The sequence below is a fragment of the Trachurus japonicus genome, chromosome 23, assembly GCF_045865225.1.
Source record: "Trachurus japonicus isolate A0001 chromosome 23, Traja_1.0".
Classification (NCBI taxonomy): Eukaryota; Metazoa; Chordata; class Actinopteri; order Carangiformes; family Carangidae; genus Trachurus; species Trachurus japonicus.
Genome location: NC_140929.1, coordinates 10,366,325 through 10,385,010, shown reverse-complemented (window position 1 = coordinate 10,385,010; position 18,686 = coordinate 10,366,325). Strand labels below are relative to the sequence as shown.

Here is an 18,686-nt window from a genome sequence, read left to right as displayed (position 1 = left end):
CAATTCATTTCCAGGCGACTGCTGTTAACAGTGGCTCAGCTCATTTCACTACCCTTTAATTGAATGGGAAAATGAACCGGGGGAAGGCTTCTTTTTTCTTTTTTCTTCTTTTTTTCTTCGTCTTCTTCCATTCTTTTATTTCTTGTTCTTACCATTCATGAGAGACAGTCAGGGTTGTCTCGGAATTGGAGGCAGCAATCCAGGCAAAGCGCTTTAAATGTGCACTGAGTCGCTGTGAAAACCAGAATACCAATTTCTCTCATCTGCTTATGCAGACACACACACATACACACACACAGGCTTATGCATGCACACAAGTCACACGCAGAAAGGAGGCATGTACCGTATAGGCTGAGAGAACCAATCATCAAAATACAATTTATGTGCAAAATGCCTCTCAGACAGGTGACTCACATCCTGTCTAATTTTTTGAAGTACGTTAGAGGTTACAGCCGCAACAGTTGAGTGATATGATTTTCGGGGACAAATTCAATGTAATACCTCAAAAGCTTTCCAAGAGAATTGACCTTGATGTGTCGCATATAACATTGTCAAAGCCTTAAAGGGCCAGTCCATCCCAAAAAAAAAAATCAGTTTTTGCAGGAGGCTTCATAGGTGGATCTTCTGACAAATAATAAAAAAATAAAATTGTAGTTTCCTTGTTCCCATCTGCGTCTGACCTTTTTCGAGCGTCAACGGCAGCAGCATAGCAAGTAGTGCATTAGCTGTATTCTGGCTACAACAAGAGAAGTGGATTATGCTGCAGGATTATTTGGTGTCTGTCTATAGTTCCCATCCCATCAATATTTTGTTTTTTTGTTCTCCCCCCTGTTGTGAAAACTTGATATTCATTGTAAAGGTGGCTGTAAACTTCCTGGCGCTGTGAAGAAAGGAAGCGCTGACCTTTTTTCCAGAGACCTTTTAAGCCCACAGCAGAGAGTGTTTGATAAAGAGAGATTTTTGGTTGGAGGATCACTTTACAGTGGATCACACAGTCCTGTCGACGGGGCCGTGACATTCTCCACTTTGAGAAGTACCAGAAAGCGATCCTTTAGCAAAACACTTCAAGGCCAGGCGCTCGGTAAACATAGGTTGTCCTCAGCGGATGACAGGTATTATTGTTTTGAATTTGGTCAATATCACTCAGGGCGTCGCTGAAGAAGGAAAACATGCTATGACAACGTTCCCTGGATGACGGAAGGTTAAAATAAGTGAAATAAATTCAGAGATTGGCCCGACTGACCTTTGGGTTATTCTTCCTGGGTGCCCAAGTGTTCAATTGTCAGACCTAAATTTTCCACTATTAAATACAGTGGATATTAGTGATGTGGTCAAGACCACCTAACCCGAGACTGAGTCAAGAACAAGACCAGAGCAGACCAGGACCAAGACAAGACCCAGACCTCATCATAATCATGTGGCTTGATATTTACATTATTCCTCAGCTAAAAAGAAAAGATGATTTTTATATAAAATTATACCATATTTTATTGAAACAAAAGTTTGGATTGAATAGAAGAAGTCTCCCACTTTTGAAACTGGTGCAACCAGGTTTCATGTCACTGCAGCTGTGGTCTTGACTGTTCTTGAGAAAAAATCTTGAGTCCAGCTTGACCGAGACCGAGACAAGGCCAAGTAAAAATGTAGTCGATTTCGAGACGAGACCAAGACGGGCTCGACTAGTGGATATAAAAGAATAAGCAGATCTAATCCATGAGCTTTAACTTCTGTTTGCTTTACATTCTGCTCTCTCTCCTCCCTGCAGCCATCATCGAACACGTGCGTGACGGCAGCGTAGTTCGTGCCTTGCTGCTCCCCGACTACTACCTGGTCACCGTCATGCTGTCTGGAGTTAAGGTAACAACCACCACCACCTGCAGCACTTACACACGACAGTGGCAACGGACTTCGGTAACACCGAGTAGTTAGCAGAAGCAAATGCGTCGTCACTTCTTTAAGTCTGTGTTTGTTCTAGTGGAGTCATATCCGCACCACTAAATTTCCCCATCAATCTCTTTCGCCAAGCCCGGCTTTGCCAATGGACCACTCAAGATAACTAATCTTTCTCATCTCCCCACTTGAAGATATTACATCCATTGCAAGGTGTTCTTTGTCTTGTTGTTTAAAAGGCTTGTCTGCTCGCCGCGCTTGGTGTGTTTATATCTGTCTGGTGTTTTGCCACACTTAAAAGGAGAATACAGATAGCATGTACAGCAAGGTGACATCAGTTAAAAGAGGATAACGGTAGTACACACAGCAGATTATATCAAAAAGAGTGTGTGCACAGAAAAAAAACTCTTCAGAACTACTGGTTGACTGCTGGGAATTGCAGCAGACAAAATGCATGCTTCTTATTTTAACACATTTTCCACCACTTGCGAAATAGCTATTGATTGAGGCATGAGTATTATGGTAATGTTGCTTTCTTTTTTGGTTGTGTTTTTTTTTTCTCTAGTGTCCCACATTCAAACGGGAAGCGGATGGCACAGAGTCACCAGAGGCGTTCGCAGCAGAGGCCAAATTCTTCACCGAGTCGCGTCTTCTGCAGAGAGATGTTCAGATCATCCTGGAGAGCTGCCCCAACCAGATCATCCTGGGCACCATCCTTCACCCCGTAAGACGCAGGCATCCACACTGGCTCGCAGCGGTGTCCTTAAATTTCAGTTTCTCTGTGTAATTAATTAACGTTTCCCTTTCGCCACAGAACGGCAACATTACAGAACTCCTGCTGAAGGAAGGCTTCGCCCGCTGCGTGGACTGGTCCATGGCTGTGTACACCCAGGGAGCTGAGAAACTCAGAGCTGCTGAAAGGTGTGTAACTGTGGCAGAGAACAGATGGGTAATGAGCTGGGTTTGAAGACACTAAGAAGTACACATTAAAAAATTCAGGACATTTTTGAAAGAGGTGGCATTGATGCCTAAAAAACACATCATTAATCATTTGAGTTGGTGGCAGACAAGCTGCCTCATCGTATCATTATTAAATGCAGCTGCTGCTCAGGTGACAGACAGAAGTGCAGGAGCTCACTTTAATTATATACCTATGTAATTATAAAGAGTACATCCAGTTTCTTTAGATATTGGAAGTACTTGTGGAAATTAAATATGCAGATGCACAGATTTATGTCGCCACTGTTTGAGATGAGCAGCCTCACGCCGTTGTGCTGCAGTGACATTCATTCTGCAGTCACTGCTGCAATGACCATTGGCAAGTCATGTAGGAATTTTCCTGCTTTAATGAGCTGTGGCGTTTTCCAGCCAAATTGTTAATTTTTGGTCACTTGATTAAGCCCTTTATGTCTTAATATCTGGCTAATGGTGGAGAGCACCAGTAATGATGATGATGTGATTTTCTTTTTCTTTCTTTTTGTTCTTGGCCAGATCTGCTAAAGAGCGCAAGGTCCGCATCTGGAAGGACTATGTGGCACCCACAGCCAACTTGGACCAGAAGGACAGACAATTTGTAGCCAAGGTGAGGTCTCAATGTAGCTTTTATAATCCGTGTCCCTTCGGTGAAGCTGCTGTCTCTGCTTAATCTTGTCTGAAGCCTTCTTTTTTTTCTTCATTTCTCCATTTGCATCATCTTCCTTCCCATTGAAAGTCCTCACTTATCTTTACCTCTGCACAGAAAAAGCTGAAGTAAGGTATAAAACTTTCAACCTGACATGCAGACATTATCCAGTATGAATAAGACTTGGCTTCAGTGCTCAAGGGAAAGCTGCTCGATTTTTCCCGTCGCTTCCTTCTCTTGATGTCTCCCGCAGTGTTTCCAATTTTCTCCATGCGCTGCAGCGGAAGCAGAGCCACTTTGAGCCCTCTAATGAATTATATCCTCCTGATACTTCTTTTTTTTCACAATTGCTCCGCAACCCCCATTGGATAAAAATAAAATAAAAATCTCTTTACTAAAGGTACAAGGAGGAATGCTCAACAAAAACCTTGAAGCGCTCCCCAGTCAAATTAGGGCCAAATCGCTGGCGTATGCTGTAACAGTGGCACAGAATGACCCCCAGAAGCCAAGAGCTGCAGATATTAGCTTTGGAGGTTATTGGCCAGGGGCCTCATGGGAAAAGAAGTGTCCTTAATATCAAGTACAACGGAGTGCACTCCCTCCAAGTTGTCAGCACACATTAGTTCAAATCAAGCGAGATGGACTCAGCGATACATTTTGGTAATACAGTCTAACCTTATTGTCTCTATGAGATGACATATTACAGCTTCCAATCTGTCGCTTTAACGTAGTAAAGCAACTCCAGCCTTTAAACGTCAGCTTTAAATCTGGTCCCCTATGTGTGCATTTGGATGATGAGTTGCACCCCAGCCTTCCCTGTAGTTGGTATAATTTTCTCTAGGAATGTAAAAAAAAAGTTTAATACCCCCAAAGTTTGTCTTTTGTCTGTGTTTGCTCCCTCCAGACACTGAACTTTTAAGACCCTGAAAAATTCATGGCTAGCCTGAGGGTTACATAAAAGGTGTTGCTTTGGCAATCTGCTTACAGAATGAATTTGATAAACTGCACACACATAAAGAATGTGCAGAAAAGAAAACTGTGTATGTATATTTTTTCCTGAGTCAGAGGGAAGAGGCTGGAGAAAGGATAAAACATTTATATTATCAGTGTGAGCCGTGCTCAGATCTCTCTGAACCCCCCTCAATAAAAAAAAAAGAAGGGTTGGATGTGGGCAGCGGGGGTGGGGGGGAGTGAGGGAACGTTTGGTGGTGAGCTCAGGAGGGGTGCAGCAAAAAGACGAGAGAGGTAGAGCTGTGGAAGCGACGGAAAAAAGTGTGTTTGTGTGGCGCAGCAGAGGGAGACTTGGGGGAAGAGGGATGAAAAGACATGAGGAAGAGGCAGAAAGAAAAAAAAAAACACCCAATCAAGATCCCTGGGACTATGCATGTCCTCTTTCTGGTATTTTTTTTTCCTGTGTGCTGTGCTGTTGATGCCCCCAGTTAAACCTTGATGCACTTTTTGATCTCTGTAGGACCCTTCTCCATCCTCGCTTTCTACTCTCTTCTACTCTTTCTACTGCTCCCCCACCCCACAGAGGAGGCTTGCTGTCTGTCTGCTCCTGCTATATTAGTCAGTTTATTTAAGGGATTAATAAGACATCAGCAGCTCCTGAGACACCACTGCTCTGGGCAGATGTCTTCTCCTCACTGTCACCTTTTAGCACAGAGTCAGTTTTTGGAACATCGACGCGATCTGGGTGAGGGGGGGGTGGTAGCTTTAAAAGTTTGTTCTGAATAAAACCGCGGGCCTCTGAAATGGCAGCAGGGACCATGTGACAGTGGGGGAAAAAAAACTTTCCCTTAAAAGTGGCTTGCAGTTGTGATGGAAAATGTCTTGCTGACCCTGCAAATGGTTGAGCTGCTTTAAAGCTAAGTACACTGCTGGACAGGCTAAGGTTACTCAGGCCTGTCTCTAGCCCCCCCCCCCCCCCCCCCCCTTCTGCACTTGTTCCTGTGACATTTGTCGGCACCTAATACTGCAATGCACCGACTCTCCCGGGGACACATCTATCCATCAATCCCATCATCATACACTCCTCCCCTCTGCCCGTCCACTCTACTTTTCACTTCTTATTATCTGAGTGATGGATAGAGTGGAGAGGCAGAGCAGGTCCAATCCCCACAAGTCAGTCCTGCTGACGCATCTTCCTTTTTGACTGTCTCGCCCCTCTCTCCTCCCAGCTCTACTGGGACTGGGGGGGTAGAGCGGATGTAGGCCATTTCCCAATAGTCGTTCTCTCCCCTCCTTTCCTTTCCTATCCTTTCCTTTCCTTCCCTCTCCCCTCCCCTCCCCTCCCCTCCTATCCCCTGGGTAACCACCGACCTGCAAGGTGATGGATAAAAGGTGACGTGGTGTAAACCTCTTTACCAGCCTCTCATCGCTAGCTTTTCAGGAACACTGCTGCGGTCGGTGCTTTCCACTCCACCAAATCCACACGAGCACCGGTGGTTCACATGCAAAACCCACTGTGAAAGTGTTCTGTTATGCCTGAGAATTATATGAAGAGTAATGGTGCCGCTTCCCTCCCACATGAGCTGATGACATTTGATGCTGCACCTTTTCATTCTTAAATTCTTATCAGAATGATTTTACCCTGTTGTTGCCAAATTGACAAGTGGAATAAATGGTATTTTCCAAGTTAGAAAAAGAAATCACAAAGACGCCAGTCTTCACAATCTGCCCGATAACACCTCTGAGGAGCTCCACTGTCACACTTTAAAATCGACTGTGGCAGAGTCGCATACACCGAAGCATATGTACCTCTTTATCCCGCTGCGTTTTTATTTATTTGCATGGAAATCCATGCAAAGTTGCACATTGTTATACTCGGCTTACATGATTTTCCACCTCTGGTGGTGATACATGACAAGAATATATGCTGATGAATACATTTTCGGTGGCAGACAGGAAAGAGGACTGCTGTTTAAAACCAGTGGTGCAAAGGAGCAGTCGGAGACATAATTAATATACCTGTACATTGGCTAAGAGAGAGACAGATGACAAGAAAGACACTTTTGGCTCTGTGTATGTCCCAGTTAAAATAAGTCAGACAGAATGGTTACAAGGTCAGACAGGTTCTTTTGTAAGAAATTAAAAGAGTCATTTTTGTGTTCGGATGATGAGAAACGGGCAAATTGGTTCCTGCCCTAGTTAAAATCAGTCAAGTGGAAGGGCAATAAGGTGAAAAAGTCTCTCCAGATTATTTGTACCTGTCCCTGGATAATGTCCTCCTACAGTATTACATGCTCATCAGCCTCTTCAGTGGCCGGACGCCAGCGTAAGGTGTTCATCATGGCATCAAAACACACCAGCGGTTGATGCGAAACCGTGCAATTTGGGTGACAAATCATCTTCCACTGGCGGGCGAGAGCGAGAACACTCCCCATAGGTGTCGCTTTTCAGGGGAGTTGATCTGCCATGAGTAATGAGTAAGTCCTGGCTAAGCCCGCGCTTGGCCCTGTGGTTAAAAACCAACTTAATGGATTCGACTGACAACCCAAACATTCCCCGACAGTAGCCAAGAATCCTCCTTGTGCTATGACTGATCTTGGCCCCCACACTGCAGATGTCATGTCGGCCACGGGCAGAGGGTGGCAGTAGATCCCCACCTCTGGAGTGTCAGATTAGACCAGTGAGTCATGTTGCCTGCCTATTTGTCTCCCCCCACAACCCCCCCTCCCTCTGCCTGCTCGCTCAGCCCTCATGGCAGCTACTTTGCAAAGACTTTTTTTTTTGCTCTATTTTTCTATCTCTTTTCCATCTTTCCCTCTCTGCCTCTGCTCGTGTGATATTTGCGGAGAGATTACACTCTGTCTTTCTGGTCTTTCGCTCCATCTTTCTGTTCCTCTGTATCTCGGTTGCATGTTGATCCGTCCTCCTTCGCCTCTCTTCTTGTCTCGCCTCCTCCGGCTGATAATTAGCCAGTAAATGCTGAGCCATTTTCTTCTGCTCCTGCCACATTCTCTCTCTTGCACTTTATTTACTTGGGCAGGCCACAAAATGACCTTGTTACAGTGTGAATTCGTGTAGGCTGGTGTGCGTGTCTTTCCGTGTGCATGCATGCCCCCCACCACCCCCCCACCCTCCCTCACACTTACTCATTACACCTCTCCCCCTCTCTGTCTCTCTCCCTCCTGCTCCCTATGTCTCTGTATCTCTCCCACTCAGCTCAGTGATTAGTATATGATGTATTTTGGCTGCGGTTGTGGGCAGCCTATTTAGCATGTAGGCTGGTCTAATTTCTGTTCTCTGGTGGCAAATGCAATGGCAGTCTGATTTGTTTTCATGGAATAATACATCACCCAAAAGAACCTCATACACCTGGATTTGAATCTGTCATACTCTCTATCAACAAAAAAAAGAGGTCCAACTAAGCTTTAATAATTCACAATGATTTTTTTTTTTGGTGTTTTTGTTTTTCTACCACACAGTCAGGCACAAAAAAAACACCCACACACAGTCCAAACTGTGTTTGAAACGCAGCTCAGACCTGCTGCATCTCTCACTTTTTAGGACTGGAGCTTGCACACAGCCTACATCTGAACTCCAGCTTGAGTGATGGCGAGGCCATTTAATGCACATGTGGGTGGCAACATGTGTAGGGCGATTGATTTCTCAGTCCCTTGCAAGCGGCCTACTTAAGTGTGCTTGGTTTGTATGCCTCCTTCATCTCAGTCCCATATACCCTCAATCTGTCTCTTTACCAGGGGAGGGCACATACTGGAAGGCACATAAACAGTGAACATAGACAAGGCTGAGTTTATTTAATATTTATTCCACACTTCATTATAATTCATGAATTTAACCAGTGAGTTTATCGTCCTCTTGAGATTTGTATCATTTCTGAAGGAGGGCATTAGTTTGCACATCCCTGTGTGTGTACCGGACAAGCCAGACAGTGTTTTGGGTTTGCTGTTCTTTATAGTTACAGTCCAGTACTAGACTAACACTCCTGCGAGCTGTGAGTAAACAGCAGTAGCCTTGAACGTCCACCGGCAGTCTCCTGAACTGCACCTGCTATAAAGTGTGGTTACACTTGTAAAGGTCTCCAAGACAAAGTGCTGCCAGTCAGTTTTTGGACTGCGGGCTGCGTAATGCTCCACAAGTCTATCTTTAACAGGATGTTTATGTTTTAAAGCTTTCCCTTGCACTCTGTCTCCCTTCGTTCTCTCTCTCCCTCCTTGGTGCCAATCCCCCAGATAGCGGAACGTCCTCCATCTGTCCTCCAAAAACCTTGTCGGCCCTGCTGGGACGACTTAGCTCGCTTGCTTACTCAGTCACTCAAGGATCACTCTTTCTTACCTCACTCTCGGTGCCTTCTGCTCGTGACAGCGCACGATCTGCACTGTCACTCTCCGTACGCCTTTGAATAGATCTCTTCCTCTCCATTTATCCTTTACCTGCTCCTTCTCCTCCCGTCTTTCTCTCAGTCTGTCTGCTCACTCGCTCAACAAAATGCAGCGCCAGTCTTTTTGCTCCAACACCCCTCCATCCTGCAGGGGTGTTTATTCCCCTCCAATAGATTTACTTTTTTTCCCCCTTTGGACCCTTGAATTAATTTCATTTTTGTTTACAATGCCCGATTACATTCCCAAACCTTTCTCCCTCTATTTTTCTTAATTTCTTTTTTTTTATATTAACCACTCCCTCTTCTTTGTTCTTCTGCTCCTGCAGGTGATGCAGGTGGTTAACGCTGACGCCATGGTGGTGAAGCTCAACTCTGGAGAATACAAGACCATCCACCTGTCCAGCATTCGACCCCCCAGGATCGAAGGAGAGGTACAAACAAAACCTGTGTGTGTTTGTCTGAATGTGCGTCTGTCCACAGCTTTGCACAGAGTGAGTGGGCACTTGTGTGTGAATAGGTGCCTGAACACAGGCTCCCTATTGTAACCATCTCTCTCTGTTTAATTTCCATGCCCTCTTCTCTTCCCTAACACATTAGCCCTCTCTCTCTCTCTCTGGCTCTCTCTCTCAATGACCATGGGAATACTTTTGGCCACATGGTGGCGCCCCCGTAGTTGGGGCACATGCAAACACAGTGAGACACTTGCACACACCCAGTGGTTGCAGCACTGCAGAGAGTGGGGCAGATCGATTTTTTTTCCTCTTCTTCTTTTTTTTCTCTCCCCTCTTTCTTCTCTACACTGCCTGTTTTTCTCAAAAAGATTGCACACATGCTTCCAAACATATATTTAGTGACAACAGGGGAGACGTGCTTTCTTTCTTTTCTTTTCTTTTTGAAAACACTGGGCTGTACCTGAAAGCTTACATGTTCACAGTGACACCTGGACAGACAAAGTCAACTGTTGTGGATGTCAACCGTCATCCCACTCCCCCTCCTCCCCCCACCCCTCCCCTCTCCTCCCCCATCACTCTCCCATCTCTCATTATCACGAAATTTATCGACTGAAATGAAACTCTTTCTTTTATTTTTCGGGGAGAGACAGGGATCGATCGTTGTTACTTCTCCATCACCACTGGTGTCTGAGTCTCTATAAAGGCTATCATTTTGTAAATAAAGGCCTCAAGCTGTCTGGAAATGTCACCCCCATTAATTAGAAAGTTTTGGTGTCACAACAGTACTGATTTTTTTTCTTTTTTTTGCTTTATTATTGTCAGAGGGAGAGTTTCAATATTTGAAATGAACCCCTTCTCTCCCTTTGTTTAAAATGTCTGAGGCTGTTTGACAACCGCTCCTCCAGCCGACACTCTGTTTACTGTAATATCCATTAGTACATAAGTCATGTCTCACATTTCTCTGTTCAGAGAGGGAAGAGACAGTCATGGTGTTGTGTTTCTGTCAAGGGAGTGGTTGTAAAACTCTGATTGCAGAATGTTTGCAACATCCCTTTACTTTCTTTGTTTTGATTGTTTTTGTTTTATTGACTCCCTCTCTGCTTCTCCTCCATTTTATGGTCGACTCTCTTTCTATCTTTCCTCCTTTATTGTTGTCTAGTTTAGCTTTTATCCTCTCCCCCCCTCTCCACGACATCGTCTTTCCCCTGGCGTCGTTAGCGCCTTGCATCATTAAGATACTGCTCCGTATCTCTCTCTCTTTCTCTCTTTGCCTTTTCCTCCTTCCCCCTGTTTTCTCCTCCACAGTCACTTACTCCTGCTGATCTTTCCCTCCGGGTAGCCAGGCTGTGGTCAGATCGTTGACCTGCACTGTTGCCCTTCATACGTGTTTCTTCTCTCCAGCTCTCTGTGGTTATAACAAGCTTCTGGGAAAGAACACCTCTCCATTTATTTTGTCTTCCTGCCCTTTCTCTTCTTCCTTGCATTGCTCTGCTTAAGCTCCCAACACTAAAGCCCTGGTGCTTTCCTGGAAACTTCTCTCCACTTCTCTCGCTTTCCTGATTTACCACCTCACCTCCCCCTCTCTCCCTCCTCCTTTGCACTCCTTTTACCTTTGATTTCCCACTCTTGTCTTTCTCTCTCTCTCGTCTTCCTTTCAGCGCACGTCTCTCCTCTGTCTGTCGCTCTGTCTTTGTCTGCGCCAGATGCTTCAGCAGTATGTGTTTTGTGCTTCATTACACTGTCGTATGTTGCAGAGGGGGCGGCGGGGGCCTGAGAGACAGGGGGGCCAGGTGTGAATGTTTGTGTGTATTGTATCGGTGTTGTATTGCCACAGTGTTGCATGGCCGTCTCTTGCAGTTCATGCATATTTAATTTGTTGTTGTATGGTTGCGAGTCTGATTACTCATGTTAATACCATGTCTGTTTTGGTACTTGCTCACTTGACTTGCAGAGTGAATTGTACTCGCCTGCATAAAATATCACTAATGCAATATGCATCTTGAACCTTAATCATGCATCTTAATGTGGCTACTTCCCATAATGCATCATATCAGGTCATAAGGCATAGTGGTCAGAGTTTACACTTAATCTTAAACTGGAGCGACAGATAACCAAAAAAAGTTTTTCCTGGCTTTTTCTGACTAGAGGACAGTTTTTTTTTCAGTGGTGGTGTTTCATTTAAAAAAAAAAAAAAATCTTACATTTTGTGTTTTGTTTTTAATAAGGGTTGTTCATGGTGCTGCTGCTGGTGTTGTTTGTTAGCTAGTTATTTCTGTCTGTGAGCTAAAGAGCCTGCCCGCCTGCCTGCCTGTCTGTAACGCTGTTGGCTCAGCTTTAAGTGTCGTCGCTATGGCAGCAATGCAGGGTTGTGGCGGGTTTACCGAGGATGTGACGAGCCCTCGGACTGTAAGGTAGAATAAACACAACTGACAGACACAAGACGGACTGAAATGTCTCCGCCTCGTCTCTCGACTAAATATATTTTCCATATTCATACATGAGAATTGTACGTCCTGTCTCATTTGCCGGCAGGTCTTTGTGTCTGATCACTAAATTAGACAAGTGAGCTGTTTCCTTAGGTGAGCAGGGAAACTTAATTTCATGCCTTGTCTACACTGCTTTACAGACGCAGATGTAGTTATAGTTCACATTGTGTCAGTGGAATCTATGCGGGACAATGTAATCTGTTAATTTTCCACTACTATTGCTTGAACTACATTGAAAGCCAATCAAATTTATTGTGTAGCACCTCCGAAAATTGCTGCTCATCTGCCAAAGTATTTGAAACACTTGGCAGCTACGGCTAAAATCTGTGGGTAGAGGTTTTTTTTTTTCCTTCTTCCTCCACCTTGCTTAATCGGAGAGCGTAGAAATGCACATCGAAGAGGGATACACAGAGTAACAGCATAGACAAACAGAAAAAATGTGTGATTTTTCTTTTTTTCTTTTTTAAGGGGTCTATTCTTACCTTTAGGTCAAGTGAGTGTGAGGTCACAGCAGGTATCTCTCAAACAAGAGCCCCACACAGTACACACACTTGACACCATGTTGGCTAACAGTGTAACGAGAGAGCCGGCCTCTTGCTTACAGAGCGAGCAGACAGACACAAAGACATTGTCACGGTTTGCAACACAGCTTACACATACACACACACACACACACACACACATGGGAGAGACATGCTTGGTTAAGCTGCATTAGCCTATGTCAGGAAACATCTTGGAAATTGGCGTCAGCGTGTGCAACAAACATGGATTACGCAGGCATGTGCCCTACGCATCCAGATGTGCGCATGTTAGCACTGTAGCCTATACGTGGATCTGAGCTCCAAGGAAATATTTGGTATTGTGACAATTGTGTGTGTGTGTGTGTGTATTGTGCGTATGTATGTGTGTGTGTTGCACTTTCTAGAGGTCTGTAGGGATTTTCTTGTGCCAGTTGTCATTATTATCTCTGTCTGTCTGGATGTGTCTGTGCACCGTTTGACCGTGCATTCTGCAAGCGAGGCCGTTTATGTTTGTGTGTGGGTGTGTCTGAGTGTGTGTACTGTTCGGGGGTACTGAGGCCAGATGCAATGTACCAGTGCACTGATGAACTGTGACAGTTCCTGCCAAGCCCCTTTCCTCCCCCTCCTCCTCCTCCTCCTCTTCTTCTCCCCCCCTCCCAACTCCTCTGGTTCCTTTTAGTCTTCTAACACCACCACATCCCCCTCCCTCCCCCTCCCTCCCCCCCTTCATGACTACACTAATTGTGCTCAGACTGACAGATTGGTGGACCAATGGTGTCTGGCTGCAGCAAAAACATCGGACCCGAATTTGCCTCACACGTGCCCCCACACCCCTCCCCTTCCACCCCCCAGTGTTACTGCTGTGGCATATCTTCAGATGTTATTTTGAGCTAGGGAGTTGGAGTCAGCTTTTTCTTCTCCCCCCCACCTCTGTTTTTTTTATTATTTATTTTTCATCTTTGCTCTCTTTCCCCGTTTCCTCCTCCTCCTCTCGTGTGCAGCAGGACAAGCCCAGCGTAAACACGAGCGTGGAGAGATGTCTATGCTACTCAGTGACTCACTCACACACCCACTCACTCACTCACTAGCTCGCTCGCTCACACTCATTGTGTTTGTGTGTATCTCCGCTTTTGACGATGCACATGCGTCGAGCCTCCAGTGTTTGTGTGTGTCTCTTCATGCATTGTAATGTATGTATGTGTGGTTATGTGGTTTAAGTAGGGTTCAGGACGGTGCTGATGGAGCACATCCAGAGGTCAACCCGCTGTCCTTATATAAGGCAACACAATGACTATGGCTCATCCCCACGCTACTCCATAGAGCCCTGCCTACTCGTCTAACCTCTCTTCAGTCCACCTCTGTGTGTGTGTATGTGTGTGTGTGTGTTGACACTGTCGATGATTCTTAGTCTCACAGTACATCTTTCATCTTCCTGCTGCAGCCTCTCATAAACCATCTATCCTCTCCACTCCACCCCTCATCTCTTTTCTTTCTTTTCCTCTGTCTCCTTCTTATTTTTACTTTCACATTATTAGGTTTATTTTTATGCTGGAACATTGCACATTGATTAGCATTTCTGTAAATACAGCCGTTTCAGCTCAGGTCTGGAAAGTCTGGCGAAGTGTGTGTGGGCAGACTTTGACAATCTTCACCTCTCCGTATTACCTACGAAGTACAATGAATAAGTTTACTGGAAGACACATCGCTAAACACAAACAACCCAATTTTATCGCTGTACGGCTTCTGTCATTTCACATATTATTATTTTGATCTGTGCAGCTAATACAGACAGTACAGTATGGGTTTTTGTCGCTACTGCACTGCACAGGATAATGAACTCTTGTCTCACAAGTGCAGTCAAGACTGCGAGGTCTTAAGAGAAGGTGGTAGAATATGGAAATAGAAAATGTGTTGTAATGTTGTCATAGCTAGTTGGCTAATTATCTCCTGTAGTGTGACACGGAGGGCTCAAATACAATGAAAGATGAAAGATTTATACCACATTAAGCAGAACGTGTGGGACCGAATGACAGACAGGGGTAGAAGATGGCAACAACCAAATCACAACTCTGCAATGTGAAAGACACTTAGGAAGGAAGCAAGAAGAAGGAAGTATTAAGAAAACTTGAACTAAAATGCTGTAAATACAAGTATATTTTGAATATTTGTGTTTTTTTATTTCTAAGTGAGTTAAAATCAGGATACACATTCTCAGGCAACATGAGTTGGAATAAAGCTGTCGAAAATCGATCCTCGTTTTTCAAGAGCGTTCAAAATTTGTTAAAGAATCGGAGCAGATACGGTTTTATAATAACCAAATCCTCAAACAGACGGCCCCATCTGCTCTCTCTCTCTCTCTCTCTCTCCGCTGTGTGTTTGTTTCTCTTCTTCCTACTCTCCTCTGTGCTTTTTTATCCACTCCCTTTCTCCTCCGCGCTCATGTCCCCATCCTCCAAATCTTATGTCTGGCCATGTGTGTGCCCTCAGCATGCCCCTAGCCTGGCATGACAAGCTTTGACCTGAAGTTTTTGGTAGAGGATGACAAGAAAGGAGGGTCACCCCCCCCCCCCTCCCCTCACTCCCCTCCCTCCTTCGTGACTCATTTGTGCACTATTGGCTGGATGAGGCAGATTAGTAGCCAGGGTCCCTCCTCACCACTGGATGAATATTTTTTTATTTTTTTGTTGGCTCCAATGCACCATTTGGCTGTCACTGTTGAAAAACTAAAGGCTTGGCTCACTTGTGTTTGTGTTGCTGCAGCAGAGGAAGTTATTCAAATGGCATTACACTGGAAAAACAATGTGATGGTTCCTCTTGAGAGATGCGAGTGATAGACAGACCTTAATATTTAATAGACTTTATTTTGAAGCAGACCATTTATAAACAGCATGGTGCAGCAGGTTAAAATATCCTCTTGCATAAGCTTTGTCCCCCTTTTTTCAATAGTTTGACTTGTCTGTTGCAATATTGGCGACTTTAAGCGGGCGGCACTGCAGTTAGTCTAATACTGCATCACCATATCTGTCTGCAGGGCCAGTCTGACCGTCTGTGTGGTCCAGAAATTATAAACACAACACTGCACATTTGAGTCGCAGTGTGACCGCCTCGCTCGGGCAGCCAGTACTTTAGCTTTATTTATTTATTTATTTATTTATTTTTAAATACGACATCCTTATTAATGACAGCACACAGTCAGAAAACAGTCTGCATCACAGCTGCCCCAGTAATTTTACCTGCACCAGTTTGTTAGGAGCTAATCATGATTTAAGTGGCTGGCTTTTTTTTGTCGTTTGTTTTTATGCTTCCACAGGTAACTTCATTCTGAAAGCCAGATTTTTGTTTTGTTTTGTTTCTATTCCAGGATCAGATCCAGTCAGTTCACTAAATGACTTATTTGTATTCTTCTGTATGGGTAATAATTCTGAAATTTGTCATTTGATTTTGTATTGTAGCTCTATAACCGGCAATATCCTTCATGCTCTTGCTTCAGGAAGTGTATGCCCCCTCTCTCTCTCTCTCTCTCTCTCTCTCTCTCACTCTCCATCACTCTCTCTCTCGATCTCTTTCCATCTGTCTTTCTCTCCTGCACCGTCTCCCTCTCTTCCACTCCAGCCCTCTGCAGCCATTTGATGTTTATGCATGCACAATTGAGTAATGTTGTTAGGCATACAATAGTAAATGTTGACTGTTTGTCTAAGACTCCCGGTGGGCTTGTTAATCAAAAAATAATGTCCGCTTTGTCTGGGACACATGCAGCACGGCGGCGTGGTCCTCTCAGGAGACGGGTGGTTACACACAAAAAACAACGCACACTCTGCTCCATCCGATAAAATGTAAAAACTAAAGGCCTAATACTGTACACTGACTGACCCCGTCCCCTCCTCCTCCCCCCTCACAACCAACGCCACAGCCAAACATCAGAGAGCATGATGTGCTCCTGAGTCATGATTTCACCCTTGAAGTTCCAGAAGCTGCAAATGCTTCCAGCAGCAGCAGCAGCAGCAGCAGCAGCAGCAGCAGCAGCAGCCACACATTTGCAGTCCAGCCCCTGCAGCCCTGCGACACTGTACAATCCAGCTAGCGTCATGCCTCTGCAATAGTCAAAGATGATTCCTTAGCTTTTTTGGGGTAATTTGGAACGAAGGGGAATTTACCCCAAATAGAACAGAACTCCCCCTGAGGACAGTGAGAACAAACTGTTGTTATTGGGTCATGGTTGAGACAGTCAGTGACTCCTCTCATCTGTCTGTAACCTTCCTGCAGCAGCTGCATGAGAACAGTCGTGTGGGGTCGACGTGCGCCGACTTCGTCTCATTTAACGATGCTAATCTTGTCAATTTCATCAGTCAGGTTTAGAGTCAAATAATTAAAGTTGTCACAATGTTGTCTACGTTTTCCACACAAGTTATTGTCCGGGGAGAACTGCAACTGATGTGGACCAAATTGTGAAATATCTATCATTGATTAAATCCCATATTGATCTACGGAGGGTCGGTCCTTTGAAAAACCATGAGTGGTGTTTTGATTTTAAAGAGGAATTATGACAGATTTTCACCTTAATCAAACAGCTGTGGAGTAATTGTGATGGTTAAATGACTTGTTTCGTGGAACATGGAAGCTCTCTGCTTTCCTCGTTGCATCTCTTGGCCAAAAACCAATCATCGCTTCCAACTTGTTGTCCCAGATCTCGTCTCACGAGAAAGATGGACTGCTTCACGGCACTACAATCTCGTTAACGTCACCCACCTCGGTAGACATCGCTCTGCAGATTGCCTTCTCTCTGGCTTTGTTGAAAACAAATGCACTGTTTTACAACAACGCAAGTTTTTACGACAATATGCACTCCGAAACTGTAGGGGGAGCTCCATCGAGAGAAAAAAAGCGACCAAAACAGCGAAAAAAGAGTTGCATAGTTGCCCTTTAAACATTTCCTGCCCCCTCATGTTTTAGCGTGCTGCCATCATGAGGACAGAGGTTAAAGTCACACCGGAGTAAGACTTCAGCGTGGAGAATGTGATCATCAGCGTGTTCATCCTGACTGCCTGCGCTCCGAGTTGTAACATTTCCCTCTCATTGTCTCATTTTCTTGTTTTCTGACTCCTTCACCTCGCCGTCTTCCACTCAGTCTCGCTTCATTCCCCACAGACCTTCTAAAAGGAGGAGGAGTAGTACCTTTTGTCCTCTTTGTCTTCTCCTCCACTCCTTGTGCCTAATTGGCATAGAGTGCTGACATTTACACTCTTCACCCTCAGTGACACAGCTTCCTTTCCACCGTAAAACAGCTTATTAGTTAGAAATGATTCTTTTTTTTCCCTTTTTTTCTCTTCTGCCCTCCGTTTTGGTTCATTCTTTACTTTTCCCTGTTAAAAGTTATCTCGTTGTTTTGACCTGTGTCTATCAGAACTCTACCGGCCCTGAAAATTGGGTTCTGTGTGCGTAAACACCCAAACCATCATCCAGTGTCTGTGAATTCTCTTAATGTCTAACATAAAGACAACTCGCTTCCAAAAGAAAGGATTTCACCTGGGTAACGTCAGCTTGGTGGAAGTTATCCTCATCCCCAGCAGTGGACGGCTCAGCCCCGGAGCTCAGGCACAAAATGGAGGATTCCTGGCTGGCAGCGCTCCTAAAAGGCCCCATCATCCCACCGCAACCGACTTGATAGGGATGAAAGACCCCGACAATAAGCCCCGGCTGACACAAAATGGAGGACATCGGGGCTCTTGGCTGAGCGGCGCGGGATTTCCACCGGCCATGTGTGAGATTAATTCACCTCCGAAAGTTCCATGCTGCGCTGACTCCGCCAGTGAAAAGTGGAGTAGGATGAGAGCAAGAGGGAGTAAGAAAAGAAAGATAGAAAGCTATTAAAACTCAAAGGTTATTACGTTCCTGCCAAGGTTAAGGGAACTCTGTTGGCTGGTGGATTTGGCAGGTCTCAGTACTCCCTCACCAGGACCGGTCCGGCGGGCCCTCGGTGCAGTCATGTTGACTCATTCATACTACAAACATTATTTTGGAAGGGAAAGAAAAAAAACGAAGAAAAAAAAACCGACTGCCACTAAAACAGAAACATCGCTCAGTGTAGATATTTTTCTGTCGCTCGTACGTACGAGCACATGTTCACACAGCCGCTGCTCCCCATGTGTCTTATCTCCTCATCCATCTGCCCAGCTGTGCGCCGCACCTTGCAGCCCCCCTCCACCCCCGAACAACTGGAGGGGCATTAAAAATGAATGAAAGCCCCTTTGAATAGAAGAGGAAACGAGGAATTAATCCAACTCCGTTTGTTCATCTGGAAGTAGTGTTACTTCTGTTTGCGTGACAGATAATGACGGCGCTCATAGAGGAGCGTGGGAGGGGCAGGGGTGG

The 18,686-nt window shown here is 45.1% G+C and overlaps 1 protein-coding gene across 2 annotated transcripts in view; it reads left to right on the top strand.

Annotated features, from left to right (window-relative positions):
* snd1 (staphylococcal nuclease and tudor domain containing 1) overlaps positions 1–18,686 on the top strand; it is a 172,214-nt gene that overhangs the window by 9,157 nt on the left and 144,371 nt on the right. For both annotated transcript variants that reach the window (XM_085769868.1, XM_085769867.1), the window contains exons 6-10: positions 1,766–1,857; positions 2,456–2,614; positions 2,705–2,811; positions 3,382–3,472; positions 9,185–9,289. In XM_085769868.1, coding sequence (XP_085625994.1) covers positions 1,766–1,857; positions 2,456–2,614; positions 2,705–2,811; positions 3,382–3,472; positions 9,185–9,289 — 554 coding nt within the window. The remainder of the gene's footprint in view (positions 1–1,765; positions 1,858–2,455; positions 2,615–2,704; positions 2,812–3,381; positions 3,473–9,184; positions 9,290–18,686) is intronic.